This window comes from Hyla sarda, chromosome 9 (genome assembly GCF_029499605.1).
Source record: "Hyla sarda isolate aHylSar1 chromosome 9, aHylSar1.hap1, whole genome shotgun sequence".
NCBI lineage: Eukaryota > Metazoa > Chordata > Amphibia > Anura > Hylidae > Hyla > Hyla sarda.
Window position 1 is genome coordinate 3,039,320 of NC_079197.1, and position 18,211 is coordinate 3,057,530.

The 18,211-nt window shown below is 49.5% G+C and overlaps 1 protein-coding gene across 1 annotated transcript in view; it reads right to left on the reverse strand.

Annotated features, from left to right (window-relative positions):
* The window catches only part of GPR107 (G protein-coupled receptor 107), a gene marked incomplete at its 5' end in the record, with an annotated part of 48,736 nt that extends 31,592 nt beyond the window's left edge, over positions 1 to 17,144 (reverse strand). Inside the window, 11 exon segments of the mRNA XM_056539580.1 lie at positions 368 to 485; positions 4,714 to 4,787; positions 5,357 to 5,432; positions 9,290 to 9,423; positions 9,531 to 9,632; positions 11,422 to 11,463; positions 11,759 to 11,997; positions 13,789 to 13,931; positions 14,010 to 14,098; positions 16,076 to 16,126; positions 17,019 to 17,144. Of these exon segments, the coding sequence (XP_056395555.1) occupies positions 368 to 485; positions 4,714 to 4,787; positions 5,357 to 5,432; positions 9,290 to 9,423; positions 9,531 to 9,632; positions 11,422 to 11,463; positions 11,759 to 11,997; positions 13,789 to 13,931; positions 14,010 to 14,098; positions 16,076 to 16,126; positions 17,019 to 17,144 (1,194 nt within the window).
* Between the last annotated feature and the right edge of the window lie 1,067 nt (positions 17,145 to 18,211).

The following is an 18,211-nucleotide window of genomic DNA, read 5'->3' on the forward strand; positions in this document are numbered from 1 at the left end:
TTCTATAGAATAAAAATTTGTGTGAGTAACATATTATTAATGTTCACTGTTTGGTTGGGTGACTGGTAGGAAGTCACCTGTATAGATTTGGAAGACAGATGGAGAAAATATTGTTTAGTTATTGCTTGGATGAGAAGGATTTACTTTGTATTTCTGTGTCTGAGCAGGATTTACTTTGTATTTCTGTGTCTGAGCAGGATTTACTTTGTATTTCTGTGCCTACGTCACTGCCTCTGACTGCTGTTTCTCCATTTTTTACCTGGCTCTATTGGCCTAATCTCCCATTAAATATTAAAAAAAAGACCATCCTTGCATAATATATTTATAACTATATCACACAAGATGGCACGTGTCCTACTGTCCTCACCTGCAGCGGGATGACAATCATAAAGATCTTCTTATCCTTATCGGACAGGATGTGTTTGACAAAGGCCCAGCCCGTCCCAATGAGAGCGATGGTGATGAACAGCAGCGCCCCCTTCAGCCTGTCAGGGAAAAAGCCTACGGTTAATTCTGGATCTATATTGTTGACCGAACTAATACTCAAATAACACCCAATGCACTTTGGTTTATACAAGAAACAAGGCTCTGATAGAAAGTTTATTGTAAGGTGTATTTCATAACCGGCCCTTCGGCCATGTTCAAGGATTTATCTTGTTCAGACAGAAAACAAACATGTCTCAGCCATCCAGGCGTTAGAGCTACGTTCTTTACCCAGCTGTTTCTTGGTCTTTTACTTTATCTCAGAACTGCCCATAGGTTCTCTATTGTTCAATCAGGGTAACTCTACAATGATGTGACCCTCAAGGCCAGTGGTCTTAAACCTGCAGACCTCCAGATGTTGCAAAACTACAACTCCCAGCATGCCCGGACAGCCGTTGGCTGTCCGGGCATTCTGGGAGTTGTAGTTTTGCAACATCTGGAGGTCCGCAGGTTGAAGACCACTGCTCTAGGAAGTGGGTCGGGTCAGGACCCTGGAGATGGGTCACCATGGTGCCTGATAAAGACTGCTGTATGTGTAAATCTCTTCTGAACTGACACCGCTCTTCTACGGATCTGCACAATGTAGAGCCGGCCTGTCCTGAAGATGCTCGTACCATGACCTTATTGGGGGTCTTGAGGTGCTGAACGACCCCCATTCGCCCTATAATTGTGCAGTCAATCTCTATGTCTACAAAAAGGTCTGCAGGCCCCAAGCCAGGACTCCTGAAGCCTCCGTCACACGGTTCTGCCACTTCACGTAGTTATTTCTCTTTTGCACAATGTTTACTGGAACCTCTGGGTGACAAGAAGTTATTGGCCTTGTTCAAGAAAAACTTGGCGCTCTAATATATGATGTAGAGAGTTTTATTTATACAGTCCTTAAATAAATTAAGGTTTCGGCCCTACCAGGACCTTCATCAGTATTTACAGGACTGGTGCGGAGAAGAGAAGAATCGGCCAAGAGCCGTGTGATGAGGTAGGTTGTAGCGTGGCGGTGTGGCATGTAGCCACGCTACAACCTACCTCCTCACACGGCTCTTGGCCGATTCTTCTATTCTCCGCACCAGTCCTGTAATATTCTGATTAGGAATCGACCGATTATCGGTTTGGCCAATAATCATGATTTTGGACATTATCGGTATCGGCAATATGCCCATAATGCCCCGCCCACCGCCCCCCGGCCAGAGACGACCGTTGCCGCCACTGCCCCATTGCCTCCCCATCCTCTGGCCACATACCACCGCCGCCCCATTGCCTCCCCCCATCCTCTGCCCACATACCGCCGCCGCCCCATTGCCTCCCCCCCATCCTCTGACCACATACTGCCGCGCCCCCCCCCCCCATCCTCTGCCCACATACCGCTGCCTCCCCCCATGGGGCGGCAGCGGTATGTGGGCAGAGGATGGGGGGGGGGGGCCACGGCGGTATGTGGGCAGAGGATGGGGGGGGGGGGGCGGAGGTGATGGGGCAACTGTGGTGGTTAGACTCAGGACCCCAGGACAGGCAGGGGGAGAGAAGCGGGCGGCAGTGGCGGTGGTCTCTGGCCCCACAAAAGCCGCTGCAGTTCATAGATTTAAAGTGCCCGCTGAAATAGCCGATAACTTATAGCGGAATATTGGTATAAGTTATCGGCTATCGGCCTGAAAGTTTACAGATTATCGGTATCGGCTCTAAAAACAAAAATCGATAACGGTCGATCCCTAATTCTGATGAAGGTCCTGGTAGGGCCGAAACGTAAATTTATTTAAGGACTGTATAAATAAAACTCTTTGCATCATATATTGGAGCGCTAAGTAGGATTGGGCTTCCTACTTGAGCACCAGCTGCGAGGGAGTGACATCTTTTCTTCACAATAAGTTATTGGCCATCTTCTTCTTCCAAAGATGCCGGGATAAAAGGCGCTCACATTCGTTCCGATAAACATTTTGTAGTTTATATTCCGACGTATACAGTAGTGTACCCTATGCCGGATCAATCGAGTTCAATGCATCATATGAAGTCTAAGAGACTGACCATGTTCTGTCCATTTCTCCATATTTACAGTTTTTAACCCCTAGAGGACAAAGGGCACATTTGTACACCCTATGCCGGTCTATGGGGCGGCCTGGCGGCTTTCAGCAATCAGGACCCACAGCTAATGCCAGATATCGTCCAGGGTGAAGTCCGGCACTATCCCCTTAGACACCGCAATTAAAAGTTAATTGCACAGTAAACATGCTGTAAATCGGTAGCTGGTAGCTTAGTAGAGCTGAAGTGGTCACTCCAAAATCGCGGGGTTCCTATCAGCTGAGGATGAGTGGAGGATCCCTACCTGCCTCAATCCTGTCCAATCGGCGCTCCATCTCTGCAGCGCCGATAATAATGGAGCGCTGATCACACTGATCTATGCTATGCTACGGCACAGCATTGATCAGTGTATGAAATTGAAATATTGCAGGTAAAAAAGTCTCCTATGGCGACTAAAAAGGTGATTAAAATGTAGTAAAAAACAAAAACAGTAATAAATGTGAATAAGCCCCTTCTCTTATAAAAGTTAGAATCACCCCCCCCCCCCCTATTTACATTTGTCAAATAAAATAATTTAAACAAACAAACATATGTGGTATTGTCGTGTGCAGAAATGTCTGAACTAGTAAAATCTATTAGTTAAACCATACAGTCAATGGTGTACACGTTAAAAAAAAAATAAAAAAATATAAAAACACCACACAAAGTCCATAGTTGCTCATTTTGGTCATTTCATATAAAAGAAAAAAAAATAGAAAAAATAAAATAAAAAAATGCCATCAACACAAAAGTGGTACCAATAAAAAATATGGATCAAGGCACAAAAATTACCCTCATTACAGCCGCGTATACGGAAAATAAAAGTGTTCTAGAGGTCAGAAGAGGACAATGTAAACATTTTAAACATACCCAAGGTGCACCGTGTGGAAATGAATAGAGATGAGCGAACTTACAGTAAATTCGATTCGTCACGAACTTCTCGGCTCGGCAGTTGATGACTTATCCTGCATAAATTAGTTCAGCTTTCAGGTGCTCCTGTGGGCTGGAAAAGGTGGAGACATTCCTAGGAAAGAGTCTCCTAGGACTGTATCCGCCTTTTCCAGCCCACGGGAGCACCTGAAAGCTGAACTAATTTAGGCAGGATAAGTCATCAACTGCCGAGCCGAGAAGTTCGTGACGAATCGAATTTACTGTAAGTTCGCTCATCTCTAGAAATGAAATGCCCAAATTAGCAAAATGGTGTTTGGTTTTTTAGTGTCAAATCAACCAATTTTATTGTAATAGGCAAGAAGGTAGCAATACCAAAGTAAAGCAAAAGTATCGGGACGCAGCCCGAATCAACAAAAAGGCAAAATCAAATGAGGAAAATAAACAAGTCCATGGGTCGAGCATGTGTGGACAAAAACAGACAGCAGGGTAATAAAACAGAACGGGTGTTGTCAGTGATTACGTTAGAGATAAGGTATGGCGAATCTCCGGGCAATAGGAGGATGACATCCAAGGAGACCAAACCCTCTCGTAGGAGGCCATCATGTCGGCGCGAACCGCGTAAATTTTTTCAAAGATCAGAATATCATTAACTCTATCAACTACTCTATCAATAGACAGGACTGGGCTCTTCCAGCATGTTGCTATATGGATCCGCGCAGCCAGCAGTATGAATTGCGCTAATCTAAACTGGCTGTTGGGCATCCTGCGCGGCCGTCTGCCGAGGAGACAAAAAGCAGGTTGGAGGGGACAGCGAAATGGTGTTTGGTTTTTTACAATTTCGCCCAACAAAACATTTGGGGAGGGGGGGTCCCAGTGCACGAGGAGAGCTGACTGTCGGGTAGAAAATCATAAGGGGTCCCAGTGGACAGTCCCCCCCCCCCCCCAATCACACACTTATACCTAGGTCAGTGGTCTTCAACCTGTGGACCTCCAGATGTTGCAAAACAACAACACCCAGCATGCACAGACAGCCAACGGCTGTTCGTGCATGCTGGGAGTTGTAGTTTTGCAACATCTGGAGGTCCACAGGTTGAAGACCACTGCCCTAGGTGATAAATTGTCCAGCAGTGCATTACAAGTGGATGTCATTGGAGTAAAATGCAATAAAGGATCAGTAACGAGTTAATAAATATAGATGATACCTGGTCAAACTACAGGAGCATTGTTATTTAGGGAGCAGTCACCCCACATTGAGCTCAGTAGAGATTCCCATCATACATGGATTATACTTACAGATGAGTGATGTAATAAACCACCGCCCAGCCCTCGATCGGATATCCCTGAGTCGCAATATAGTGATAATCGATCTGAAGACAAAAAAAAAGCAGAATTAACCAGCAGTCCGTTTCAGGCCGTGCTGCGGAGCGGACCATCTTCTCTTACATCATCACACGCTGAAGCCGTCTCCCCCTCCCCCCCGCGCCCTGTATAGTGGAGTCCAAGAAAAAGACGACCCGACTCACATGGATATTGTCCAAAAAAATTATAATTAATTGTATATGGTCTTTATTAAATGCATACAAAAGATTAAAAATAAAAATAAATGGGTGAAGATGTCCTTAAAAATCCAAACGCATTTCAGACAATATGTCCTGCGTTATAGTCAACTGACAAAGGACATATTGTCCAAAACGCGTCAGTCGTGTTTTTAGAACCTGTTCACCCATCTCTTATCTTTTGCATACTATTAAATAAAGATTTCTTTGATTTTTAAAGACTATTTCTTCTTGAGCTGGATCTTCTTTTTCTTGGACTCTAGAGATAACGTGCTCCGGCTCACCGTGCTGCACGGCGGAGATGCTTGCGGAGCACGTGCAGGTGCGCGGTGAGCTGAAGTTACCGTGGTTTTCGGTATAACGGAGTGTCCAGAACTTACCGTGTGGAACACCAGAGAAAGGGACTTGGTGAAGGGCAACGCCGCCATCAACCAGTGGATCTTGAACACGTCACTTCTGGAATAGAGAAAGCGGCGATTATTAACTCTTCACACGCTGCAGCCATCACTATGCACTTATCAGCGGCCATTCATTTATCAAGGTATGGCACCAGACCTATGGACCATCCAGCACAGGTGCTCTCAAAAGTGGTTGAACTGGATCAAAAAAACGTAAATGGCAAAAAAAAAAAATATTTTTCTTTATTTGGCGCAACCATACCAGATCACCGAACATACATAACCCCGGCCTTGGCGCTGCCATAAGTAAGGTTTTACAAGCAGTGCACGGAGCTTGAAGGTGACCGGGGCGTGCACAATGGCGGTCACGTTTGTCAGTCGGCAGCTCAACAACGGCCTAAACCTGGGAAATAAAGCGGCCGCAGATAATCCGCGAAATGAGACAATGCCGCTATCGGATTTAGACTCGTGTTACAGTGGATTAGTGGAGGCATTGTTCACTTTATCAGGTGCGGCGCAGTCCAACAGGATGAACGTACGTCTATATGATAAAGAATTCTTATCAGGGAAGGTTTATTAACTTCTTAACACCGTGTTTCCCAACCAGGGGGCCTCCCGCTGTTGCAAAACTACAACTCCCAGCATGCCTGGAGAGCCGTTGGCTGGCCAGACATGCTGGGAGTTGTAGTTTTGCAACAGCTGGAAGAACCCTGGTTTAGAAACACTGCCCTAAGACCTAGATGTCCAAACTGTAGACCTCCAGATGTTGCAAAACTACAACTCCCAGCATGCCCGGACAGCCGTTGGCTGTCCGGGCATGCTGGAAGTTGTAGTTTTGCAACATCTGGAGGTCTACAGTTTGGAGACCACTGCTGTATTGTTAGCACAAACGAAACATGATCTGCTGGCAACACAGTCCACAACCACCGCTCTCATATTAGACTACAATTGTGTTCTCCAGCTCTTGTAAAACCACAACTCCCAGCATGCCAGGCGTTGTAGTTTTGCAATTACTGGAGTGCCACAGGTTAGAGAGCACTGCTCTAGATCAGTCAAAGGCTGTTCTGACATGCTGGGAGTTGTAGTTTTGCAACAGCTGGAGGCACCCTGGTTGGGAAAACACTGCCTTAAGGACTGAAATTAAATATGCACCAGCAGAGTCCTTGCTGTCAGGCCCCATGTGACTTTGCTTTAAAGGGGTACTCTGGCAAAAAACCTCTGATCGCGGGGGTCCCTCCACTGGGGACCCCCGCGATCTCCGGAGCGCCACCCCGGTCATCCGAGTGAACTCCGCTCCGTGCCGGATGACTGGGGACTACAGCTGCCACGCCCCCTCCAATAGACATGAATGGAGGGGGCGTGGCGTACCTAGCAGCAGGACCCCTGCGATCAGACATCTTATCCTCTATCCTTTGGATAGGGGATAAGATGATATTCGCCAGAGTACCCTACCCTACATTACTACAGCTGCGACCAGTTATGGGCAAACAGTCGGTGACTATGACCACAGAAGATCTGTCACGAGCAGAGAACCATCTTGTGTGTATTGTATTTCCATGTCCGATCCCTTCGTTCTCGGGATGTCATGTAGTCTGATTGAAGGAATCTGCTAGGACTTTCCTCCCCTCATGTAGAACACGTGCACACGCTGAGCATCTGAGCATGCATGTGTATGGGGGGAAGGATTGTAGGAGGAAGTTGTCAACAAAACGGTAATGTGTTCATCCGACACCTATCCGAAGTGTCAGGCCAGCTTAAACGGGCACTATCCTTAAAACTAATTTTTGCTATTGCGCTCCTTATAGTAAATAAAAAGAAAAATCTTTCTAATGTACTTTGGTTAAAACAAATGTAAGTTTTTCTGTTTTATTTGTGTTTAAAAAAGCTGCCACTAGGTGTCTCCCTACTTGTCCAGAGCACATTCCCCCCCCCCCATCTCTTGCACAGATTTTGGACTCCTGCTTTCCTGGCAGAAGTGTAAAATCAGGAAATGCTGAGGGGGTTGTGTGTGCAGCCTTAGCCAATCATAGCTCATCTCTGCTCTGGGCTGTGTGTAGCAGAGTGAGGGAGGAAGTTCTCCCCTGTATGGCTTCAGATGATGTCACGCCTGCTGGGGAACGCCCCTTCCCAGTCTGTGAATCTGAGACTGAGCAGAAAATACAGAGAAATATCAAGGTAGAAAACTAACAAATAATAAAAATAAAGGCCGGGGGGGGGGGTTATCATGATGGGGGCCGTGACCGGGGAGGATTATAACATTTAACAAGATCACGAGAGGTTCTCTTTAAACCTATTAGGAGCAGATTACAGACGGTTGTAATGGGGAATAGGTCAGGTCCCCTGGCGCCTCTCAGATCGGCCTGGGACCTGATTGGTCAGGAGAATAACCTAGAATAGACGCCTCATGAATTCTCTAACGCTGCAGAGCAGGAAATCTACCTTGTTTATACAGTCACGGACACCGCACGCCGCACCCACTTCTGTTCAGACGTGATTGACAGCCGGAGTGTAGAAAGAAGCCTCGCACTCAGGTTGTCAATCAAGTTTGACTGGTGGAAGGGGGCGCAACGCTGAAAATCACCTTTATTGCTGGCAGCCATGACTGGTCATAGTGACAGAACGGTCACAGTCACAGCAATAAAAGGAGTACTCTGCTCAGCGATTGGAACAAACTGTTCCCAACGCTGGAGCTGGGAGCTTGTGATGTCATAGCCCCACCCCCTCATGACATCATGCCCCACCCCCTCAATGGAAGTTTATGGGAGGGGGCGTGATGTCATGAGGGGGCGGGACTATGATGTCATGAGCTCCCGCCGCCGGCTCAAGCATTCAGAACAATTCCAAACGCTGAGCAGCGGAGTACCCCTTTAAAAGGGGTACACCGGCGCTTAGACATCTTATCCCCTATCCAAAGGATAGGGGATAAGATGCCTGATCGTGGGGGTCCCGCTGCTGGGGACCCCCCCCGTGATCTTGCACGCCGCACCCTGTTAAAATCAGTCCCTGGAGCGAAGACGCTACGGGTATGATTACTGTCGATCACGGGGCCGGAGCATTGTGACGTCACACCTCCGCCCCCGTGTGATGTCACGCTCCGCCCCCTCAATGCAAGCCTATGGGAGGGGGCGTGACAGCTGTCACGCCCCCTCCCATAGGCTTGCATTGAGGGGGCAGAGCGTGACGTCACATGGGGGCGGAGCCGTGACGCCACAATGCCCGTGGTCGACAGTAATCAGACCCGAAACGAACACGCTCCGGGGACTGATTTTAACGGGGTGCAAGATCACGGGGGTCCCCAGCAGCGGGACCCCCACGATCAGGCATCTTATCCCCTATCCTTTGGATAGGGGATAAGATGTCTAAGTGCTGGAGTACCCCTTTAAGTTGATTTTCTGAGTCTGCAGAGAGCCCAGCTAACAGCACTGGAACGTTCTCTTGATCTGTCAGGACCTGATAGGTTCCCTATAACACCTAAAAGGTGCCAGAAAGTTAAACAGATTTGTAAATGACGTCTATATAAAATTATTAAAGCGTACCGAGCAGATCTCACAAAAAATAAAATAAAAAATAAACTGTTTTATGTTACTCAGTCCCTCATCCTGATCATGTGATTATGTCTCTATCACCGATAATTCACTAAAAAATATAATATTACAGCTGCTCAATGTCTTTTCAATTGTCTCAAAAGGGAGGGGGCGTGTCCCTCTCTTGCCTGCACTGTGATGACCCCTCCCTCACTCTGCCGACTCTCTGCTCTAGGGAGCATGGCTGCCTTGCTCTGTAACCCTTTCCTCTCTGGATTTATCCTGTACACACAATGGATTATTGGAGATTGCCTGTACTCTACCAAAGACAATACGGTTAGTGTATAACTAGTAAGGAAATACAATGCAAATGATCAGTCAAATACTAAACCTGCGCTTCCGGAGGATGTGAACCCAGACCAGCCCGGAGATGAAGAAGAAGAGCGCCATGGAGATGTAGAGCTTGGGCAGAGGGATCTCGTCTGCAGACAAGAAGCTGTCAGGATTCTTCTCAGTGATGGAGATCTATGAATGGGCGAATGACAGGGAAGGTGAATCAATAAGAACCCTATAACTCACCACAGGGACCCCCAACAATCCTGAGACGGGGGGGGGGGGGGGGGGGCACTCACCTCCAGACTGAAGGGATGGTCCAGCCGGTTCTCACTGGCACAGCTGTGGAAATAGAGGCTGTACTGTCCCTCCAACTCCGGCTTACTGACGCTGAATGAGAACTGAGGAAAGAGAAGAGTGATTAAAGGGGAACTCCGGGGGGAAATTTTTTTTTTAAATCAACTGGTGCCAGAAAGTTAAACATTTGTAAATGAAACAACAATAAGAAACGTAGGTGCACTCACCGCAAGGTTAAGACTGTCGCATCTCGGTGTCGGGTAGCCAGGTCACGGCATTCGGCACTGGCATCTTGTGGCGCTCAGAGGCTACGCCGGCAGTTTCGCACGTAAGTGCGTGCTTCTTCCGGCCTCACTGAGGCCGGAAGAAGCACGCACTTACGTGCGAAACTGCCGGCGTAGCCTCTGAGCGCCACAAAATACCATCGCCGAATGCCGTGACCTGGCTACCCGACACCGAGATGCGACAGTCTTAACCTTGCGGTGAGTGCACCGACGTTTCTTATTGTTTGAATTCGGGTAGAAAAACAGACATGGTGCACATCTACAATCTTGTATAATGATCTAATTGCTTCTCAGCATAATATCAAAAACTAACAGGTTGTTATTATACATTTTTGATCAAAAAGTACAAGCCCACTCGCCACGTCAAGGCCACCTATCCAGAGCGGGTCCCTAACGTCCCTAGCATAAAATGGCGCAGCACCGGGCGGCGACCACCACCGCCGCGACACCAATGCCCACAGGGGGGGAACGACCCACCGGCAGAGCGGCCCCAATGCCACTCAAACCAGTCTATGGGCCGCACCCTCCCGCAGACACGGCGCCACGGCAGTAACGGACACCGCACAGCACCACACCAGTGTGAACAGGGATGTAATAGCTCACTTACCATGCTCTCCCAGTCAGTCAGTTTCTTATTGTTGTTCTATTTCATACTCCATATCTTGTACGTGCACCCCGCAGGAGACTGGTACCGGAGGTCCCCGTGGACCTTGCTGCAGACGCCAATAGGTGATACAGTTCCCCATGTGTGCTCTCCCTGCACTTCTACCTATTTAAAACTCTTAATCCTTCCAGTACTTATCAGCTGCTGTATGCTACATGGGAAGTTGTGTAGTTCTTTCCAGTCTGACCACAGTGCTCTCTGCTGACACCTCTGTCCATGTCAGGAACTGTCCAGAGTAGAAGAGGTTTTCTATGGAGATTTGTTCCTGCTCTGGACAGTTCCTGACATGGACAGAGGTGTCAGCAGAGAGCACTGTGATCAGACTGGAAAGAAATTCCCAAATTTCTCTGTCTTATATAGCAGCTAATAAGTACTGGAAGAATTAAGATTTTTTAATAAAAGTAATTTACAAATCTCTTTAACTTTCTGGCACCAACATTTGTTTTCTACTCGTTTCCACCGGAGTTCTCCTTTAAAAGGGGTACTCCGGTGGAAAACAAATTGTTTCAAATCAACTGGGGCCAGAAAGTTATAAGGATCTGTAAACTACTTCTGACCAGAGTGCTCTCTGCTGCCGCCTCTGTCCGTGTCAGGAACTGTCAAGGGCAGGAGCAAATCCCTATAGCAAACCTATGCTGCTCTGGACAGTTCCTGATATGGACAGAGGTGTCAGCAGAGAGCACTGTGGTCAGACTGGAAAGAACTACACAACTTCCTGTGGATCATACAGCAGCTGATAAGTACTGGAAGGATTGATATTTTTATATAGAAGTAATTTACAAATCCGCATAACTTTCTGGCACCAGTTGATTTAACAATTTATTTTTCCCACCAGAGTACCCCTTTAATAAAAGAACACAAACACCACAGCAGCGGCAAGCCTGACTGGCAGTCGCTCAGCGCCATATATCGCTAATAATATAAATACACATATACACGACGTACCTGAAACGAGGCCACCTCCTTATCCACCATCATCGGATAACACTGCAGGAGACACAGACCCCATTAGTAAACTCGCTACTAACAATAAGAAAAACAATATGGCCGACTCATTGATTGCTTGGGCTAACAATGCAGCAGTGGTCTTGAAACTGTGGACCTCCAGTTGTTGCAAAACTACAACTCCCAGCATGCCCGGACAGCCGCTGGCTGTCCGGGCATGCTGGGAGTTGTAGTTTTCCAACAGCTGGAGGTCCACAGTTTGGAGACAACTTCAATACAGCATCAAAGTGTTACGACAGAAACCCTCTTTAAAAAATATAATTTTCTGTCAATTTACTGAGTTTTTCAGCTGCTCTTTGCCGTCACTTTTTGAAGTTTTGGGGTCCGCCTTGGGCGGGGCTTTAGGTTCTTCCTTGTTCTCCAGCTTGGGGTCCCCCTTATCGTCTTCTTTGGGTTTGGGGCCCGGATCATTCTGCACCTTCTCCTTCTCTGTCTTGGTCTCGGGGACCGGATTATCCTTCACCTTAGCATTCGGTTTGGACTCTTCTGTCTTCTCTGTCTTGGAATCTTTGGCATCTGCTTAATTAGAGGTAAAGTTAGAATAACGCTGCAGCCGTGCATCTGGGCTCATATGTGCGCTCTATGTTCTGCTGTAGGCTCTGGTGTTTCCTATCTCTGCGCGCTCTATGCTTTGCTGTACATTACCTGTGTCTCTGCGCCCTCTATGTTCTGCTGTAGGCACTGGTGTTTCCTGTCTCTGCGCTCTATGTTCTGCTGTAGGCACTGGTGTTTCCTGTCTCTGCGCTCTATATGCTGCTGTAGGCTCAGGTGTTTCCTGTCTCTGCGCCCTCTATGTTCTGCTGTAGGCTCTGGTGTTACCTGTGTCTCTGCGCTCTATGTTCTGCTGTAGGCTCTGGTTTTATCTGTCTCTGCGCTCTATGTTCTGCTGTAGGCTCTGGTGTTACCTGTGTCTCTGCGCTCTATGTTCTGCTGTAGGCTCTGGTTTTATCTGTCTCTGCGCTCTATGTTCTGCTGTAGGCACTGGTGTTTCCTGTCTCTGCGCTCTATATGCTGCTGTAGGCTGAGGTGTTTCCTGTCTCTGCGCCCTCTATGTTCTGCTGTAGGCTCTGGTGTTCTGTGTCTCTGCGCTCTATGTTCTGCTGTAGGCTCTGGTGTTCTGTGTCTCTGCGCTCTATGTTCTGCTGTAGGCTCTGGTGTTCTGTGTCTCTGCGCTCTATGTTCTGCTGTAGGCACTGGTGTTTCCTGTCTCTGCACTCTATATACTGCTGTAGGCTCTGGTGTTTCCTATCTCTGCGCGCTCTATGCTTTGCTGTATGGAAAAAATTACCCTAGGGTAGTAAGGGGCCAAAATCAGACTCAATAACTAAACCCCAAGGCCGAAGCCCGGGGTGTAAACCCCTATTGCTTACCCCTTAAAAATTAGCTTTTATTGATATTTATTAAAATATAGTTCCCACAACAAAAACGATTAAAACTGACAACCATGTGATCCAAATATGTCAGTGGGTGCATCTATAGGATCAATGTCCTCTCAGGTACTAGGTAGCCCTGCAGTGGCTGCCTGTTAAGGGGATCACTCTGGTGTCGCTTAAAACATAAACACAATTGCCGCCTCTACATGTTTCGCCTCCTCCGCGGCTTTCTCAAGAGGCAATGGTGGCAATGGTCTTGCCACCATTGCCTCTTGAGAAAGCCGCGGAGGCGGCGAAACATGTAGAGGCGGCAATTGTGTTTATGTTTTAAGCGACACCAGAGTGATCCCCTTAACAGGCAGCCACTGCAGGGCTACCTAGTACCTGAGAGGACATTGATCCTATGCTTTGCTGTACATTACCTGTGTCTCTGCGCCCTCTATGTTCTGCTGTAGGCACTGGTGTTTCCTGTCTCTGCGCTCTATATGCTGCTGTAGGCTCAGGTGTTTCCTGTCTCTGCGCCCTCTATGTTCTGCTGTAGGCTCTGGTGTTTCCTGTCTCTGCACTCTATATGCTGCTGTAGGCTCAGGTGTTTCCTGTCTCTGCACTCTATATACTGCTGTAGGCTCTGGTGTTTCCTGTCTCTGCGCACTCTATATACTGCTGTAGGCTCTGGTGTTTCCTGTCTCTGCACGCTCTAGTTCTGCTGTAGGCTCTGGTGTTTCCTGTCTCTGCACTCTATATACTGCTGTAGGCTCTGGTGTTTCCTGTCTCTGTGCACTCTAGTTCTGCTGTAGGCTCTGGTGTTTCCAGTCTCTGCACGCTCTATATACTGCTGTAGGCTCTGGTGTTTCCAGTCTCTGCACGCTCTATATACTGCTGTAGGCACTGGTGTTTCCTGTGTCTCTGAACTCTATGTTCTGCTGTACATTACCTGTGTCTCTGCGCACTTTATGTGCTGCTGTAGGCTGGGGTTTCTCGGGCGAGTTCTGAGGGGCAGAGTCTTTGGTGATTTTCGGGGGGATGGTGAAGGTGATTTGGGGCAGGAGGTTGGCGTCGGCCGTGCTCAGACAGACGCTGATAGGAGACAAATAAACGTCATTTATATACGGAACAGAAACACGAGGGACGTCTGCACAGGGAATTATCCATCACCTTTTCTCTGAGAAGTTGAGCTGCAGGAGGGCGGCATCTTTGGGGCGACTGTCCATCTTCTTCAGGATACAGTCATGGATATCCTGGTCCTTGTAGAGAAAAGATAAAACAATTACCGTATTTATCGCGGTATACCATGTACCCTCATCTGTCCAAGGAAATTTGGGTAAGGCTGCACGCACACCACGTTTTTGTTATACAGTTCCCGGAACCGTTATACGGAACCGTATAGAAAACCGTATGCATTGACTTAACATTGTAAACCGTCAAACGCATCATCCGGTTTAGTCAGTTTTGCGTCTTATATGGTTTTGTCCAGTTTTTTTACCCGTACCCAAAACTGTAGCCTATCACGGTTTTTGGTCCGGGTGAAACCGTATACATTTTATTTAACATGGGAGTCAAGGGGAACCGTACAGAACGGTATTAGCGTTCGGTTCCATCCGGTTTTCACCATACGGTTTTTGGCTTTGCACAGTTTTTTTTCTTGGAATTTCAATCAAACAAGTGAAACTTTATTCATAAAGGAGTGAAAAGTTAAAAACGTATACTTTTTTTTCTTAAAAAAACGGATGAAACCGGACACCATTTTTCAAACCGTATATGGTTTTTAGCCGTATACGGGTTGAAATTTGTTCGCACGTTTTGATACAGATTAGTCCGGTTTTGAGGAATCCGTTTTTCATCAAAAACCTGTTACGGGAACTATATTGCAAAAACGTGGTGTGCATGCAGCCTAAAAAATGGGGATGGGGGGGGGAATCAGGCAGCGGCGGCGGCGGCAAGACTCTGTCCCCACAAAAGCCGCTGCAGTTACATGATTTAAAGCGGCCGCTCTAACACGCAGACAGACTTTAACCCCTTAACAACGCAGGACGTAAATGTATGTCCTGGTGCAGTGGTACTTAGCGCACTAGGATGTACATTTACGTCCTGTACATGACCGCGAGCATTGGGCCTTGTCTCATGCGCGGCAGGTCACGGCTGCTATCAGCAACCAGGGACCCGCCGGTAACGGGTCACATCAGCGATCGCGCTGATGTCTGCCATTAACCCCTCAGATGCCGTAATCAATACATCTGCTGCAGTGTGGTCACTAAAATGGATGACCGGATCGTCCGCAGCGCTGCAGCAGGGATCCGATCATCAAGCATGGCGGCTGGAGGTCCCCTCACCTGCCTCCGCTGCCTCCGCGGGTCTTCTGCTCTGGTCTCAGATCGACCGATAACACTGATCAGTGCTGTGTCCTATGCATAGCACCGAACAGCATTAGGGTTCGTTCACACTATGGAATCTCCGCTCGCTGAATTCCGCAAGCAGAGATTCCGCCTGGCGGCCGCCGCCGAGGTTACTTAGGCGCTAGGGCCGCGGGGCACTGAGCCTTCACCATTGATGGCTATGCAGTGCTCGCGGAATCCGCGCAAAGAATGAACATGTTCTTTCTCTGCACAGAACAATTTCAGCGGCGGAATTGTCCGCCGCGGAAATTCCGCAGTGTGAACGGGTCTCGTGGAGACCCATTCACACTAATGTTAAGTTCACACCGTGGAATTCCGTAGTGTGAACATGGCCTCAGCAATCAAGTGATTGCTATAGATAGTACCCTATGGGACTATTAAAGTGTAAAAATAAAAAGTAAAAAAAATTAGAAAAACCCCCTCCCCCAATAAAAAATGTAAATTGAAAATATGAAAATATAAAAAAGAGAGTAACGATGTTTAGAAGGCGAGAAGGAAAAAACGAAAACATAAAAATTTTATTTGCCGAGTCCTTAAGGCCAAAATGGGCCTTAAGGGGTTAAGCTAAAAATTTTAGCTTAAAAAATGTTACCGGTATATGTCGGTATCTACGGTATCTGATGAGGAGGAGGAGGAGAGCAGAAACACGTACAGAGGAGGAGTAGAGCTGCAGTATAAAGCATGAGGGCAAAACGTGACCTCTATTCCTATAGGCTGTAATATGCTGCCTGAAGAGCTGACAGAGGAGGAACCAGAGGGGGCGCTATACAGACTACTGCAGGGGACGGGGTCAGGCTTAGGGTGTACATGACCCCCCCAGACTCTCACCAGATATGTGGAGAATCCATCATTCTTGGTCCGGTCCAAACTGAACCCGAACTGCAGGAGAATAGGAAGAAAAAGGGTTAACAAGGAGAAGCCTGTGACCATAACCCCCGCCCCAGACACCCCGCTCACCCACCCAAGATGCCCCCCACCCCACCCTGGACACCCCCCACTCACCCACCCAAGACACCCCCCACTCACCCACCCAAGACACCCCCCCCACCCTACCCTGGACACCCCCCGCTCACCCACCCAAGATGCCCCCCCATCCTACCCTGGACAACCCCCCCACCCAACCCTGGACAACCCCCCCACCCTACCCAAGATGCCCCCCACCCCACCCTGGACACCCCCCACTCACCCACCCAAGATGCCCCCCACCCCACCCTGGACACCCCCCACTCACCCACCCAAGATGCCCCCCACCCTACCCTGGACACCCCCCACTCACCCACCCAAGACACCCCCACCCTACCCTGGACACCCCCCCGCTCACCCACCCAAGATGCCCCCCCACCCAACCCTGGACAACCCCCCCATCCCACCCTAGACACCCCGCTCACCCACCCAAGACACCCCCCACTCCACCCTGGACACCCCCCACTCACCCACCCAAGACAACCCCCAACCTGGACACCCCCCCTCACCCACCAAAGATGCCCCTCACCCCACCCTGGACACCCCCCACTCACCCACCCAAGACACCCCCACCCTACCCTGGACACCCCCCGCTCACCCACCCAAGACACCCCCCACTCCACCCTGGACACCCCCCACTCACCCACCCAAGACAACCCCCAACCTGGACACCCCCCCCCTCACCCACCAAAGATGCCCCTCACCCCACCCTGGACACCCCCCACTCACCCACCCAAGACGCCCCCCAGCCTGGACTCACCCACATGCCCCAATCACCCGCCCGTCTCCCCCAGACGCCCCCACTCACCAGCCAATTCCTGACTTCCAGGAGGTTGTGATTGCCCTTTATAGAGAGGCCGCTGACCGTCACATTCATGTAACCATTGGTGAAGAAACCGAACGTGTTCAGACGAACCTTCTGCCGGGGGTCATCCTGTACAAGGGCGAGAAACACAGGGTGAGGGGGGCGGCAGACACAGGGTGAGGGGGGGGGGCCCGACAGACACAGGGTGAGGGGGGGGGGGCCCGACAGACACAGGGTGAGGGGGGGGGGGGGGGCCACCAAATACACCCACTGCCTCCACCCTCCTGTCACCTTCTTCGTATTCCCTAATCCTCCTGCCCATCCCATCCCCCTCTTCCTCCTCCTGTCCGTCTTTTCCCCCTCTTCCTCCTCCTGTCCCTCTCTTCCTCCTCCTGTCCGTCTCTTCCTCCTCCTGTCCGTCTCTTCCTCCTCCTGTCCGTCTCTTCCTCCTCCTGTCCGTCTCTTCCTCCTCCTGTCCGTCTCTTCCTCCTCCTGTCCGTCTCTTCTCCTCCTGTCCGTCTCTTCCTCCTCCTGTCCGTCTCTTCCTCCTCCTGTCCGTCTCTTCCTCCTCCTGTCCGTCTCTTCCTCCTCCTGTCCGTCTCTTCCTCCTCCTGTCCGTCTCTTCCTCCTCCTGTCCGTCTCTTCCTCCTCCTGTCCGTCTCTTCCTCCTCCTGTCCGTCTCTTCCTCCTCCTGTCCGTCTCTTCCTCCTCCTGTCCGTCTCTTCCTCCTCCTGTCCGTCTCTTCCTCCTCCTGTCCGTCTCTTCCTCCTCCTGTCCGTCTCTTCCTCCTCCTGTCCGTCTCTTCCTCCTCCTGTCCGTCTCTTCCTCCTCCTGTCCGTCTCTTCCTCCTCCTGTCCGTCTCTTCCTCCTCCTGTCCGTCTCTTCCTCCTCCTGTCCGTCTCTTCCTCCTCCTGTCCGTCTCTTCCTCCTCCTGTCCGTCTCTTCCTCCTCCTGTCCGTCTCTTCCTCCTCCTGTCCGTCTCTTCCTCCTCCTGTCCGTCTCTTCCTCCTCCTGTCCGTCTCTTCCTCCTCCTGTCCGTCTCTTCCTCCTCCTGTCCGTCTCTTCCTCCTCCTGTCCGTCTCTTCCTCCTCCTGTCCGTCTCTTCCTCCTCCTGTCCGTCTCTTCCTCCTCCTGTCCGTCTCTTCCTCCTCCTGTCCGTCTCTTCCTCCTCCTGTCCGTCTCTTCCTCCTCCTGTC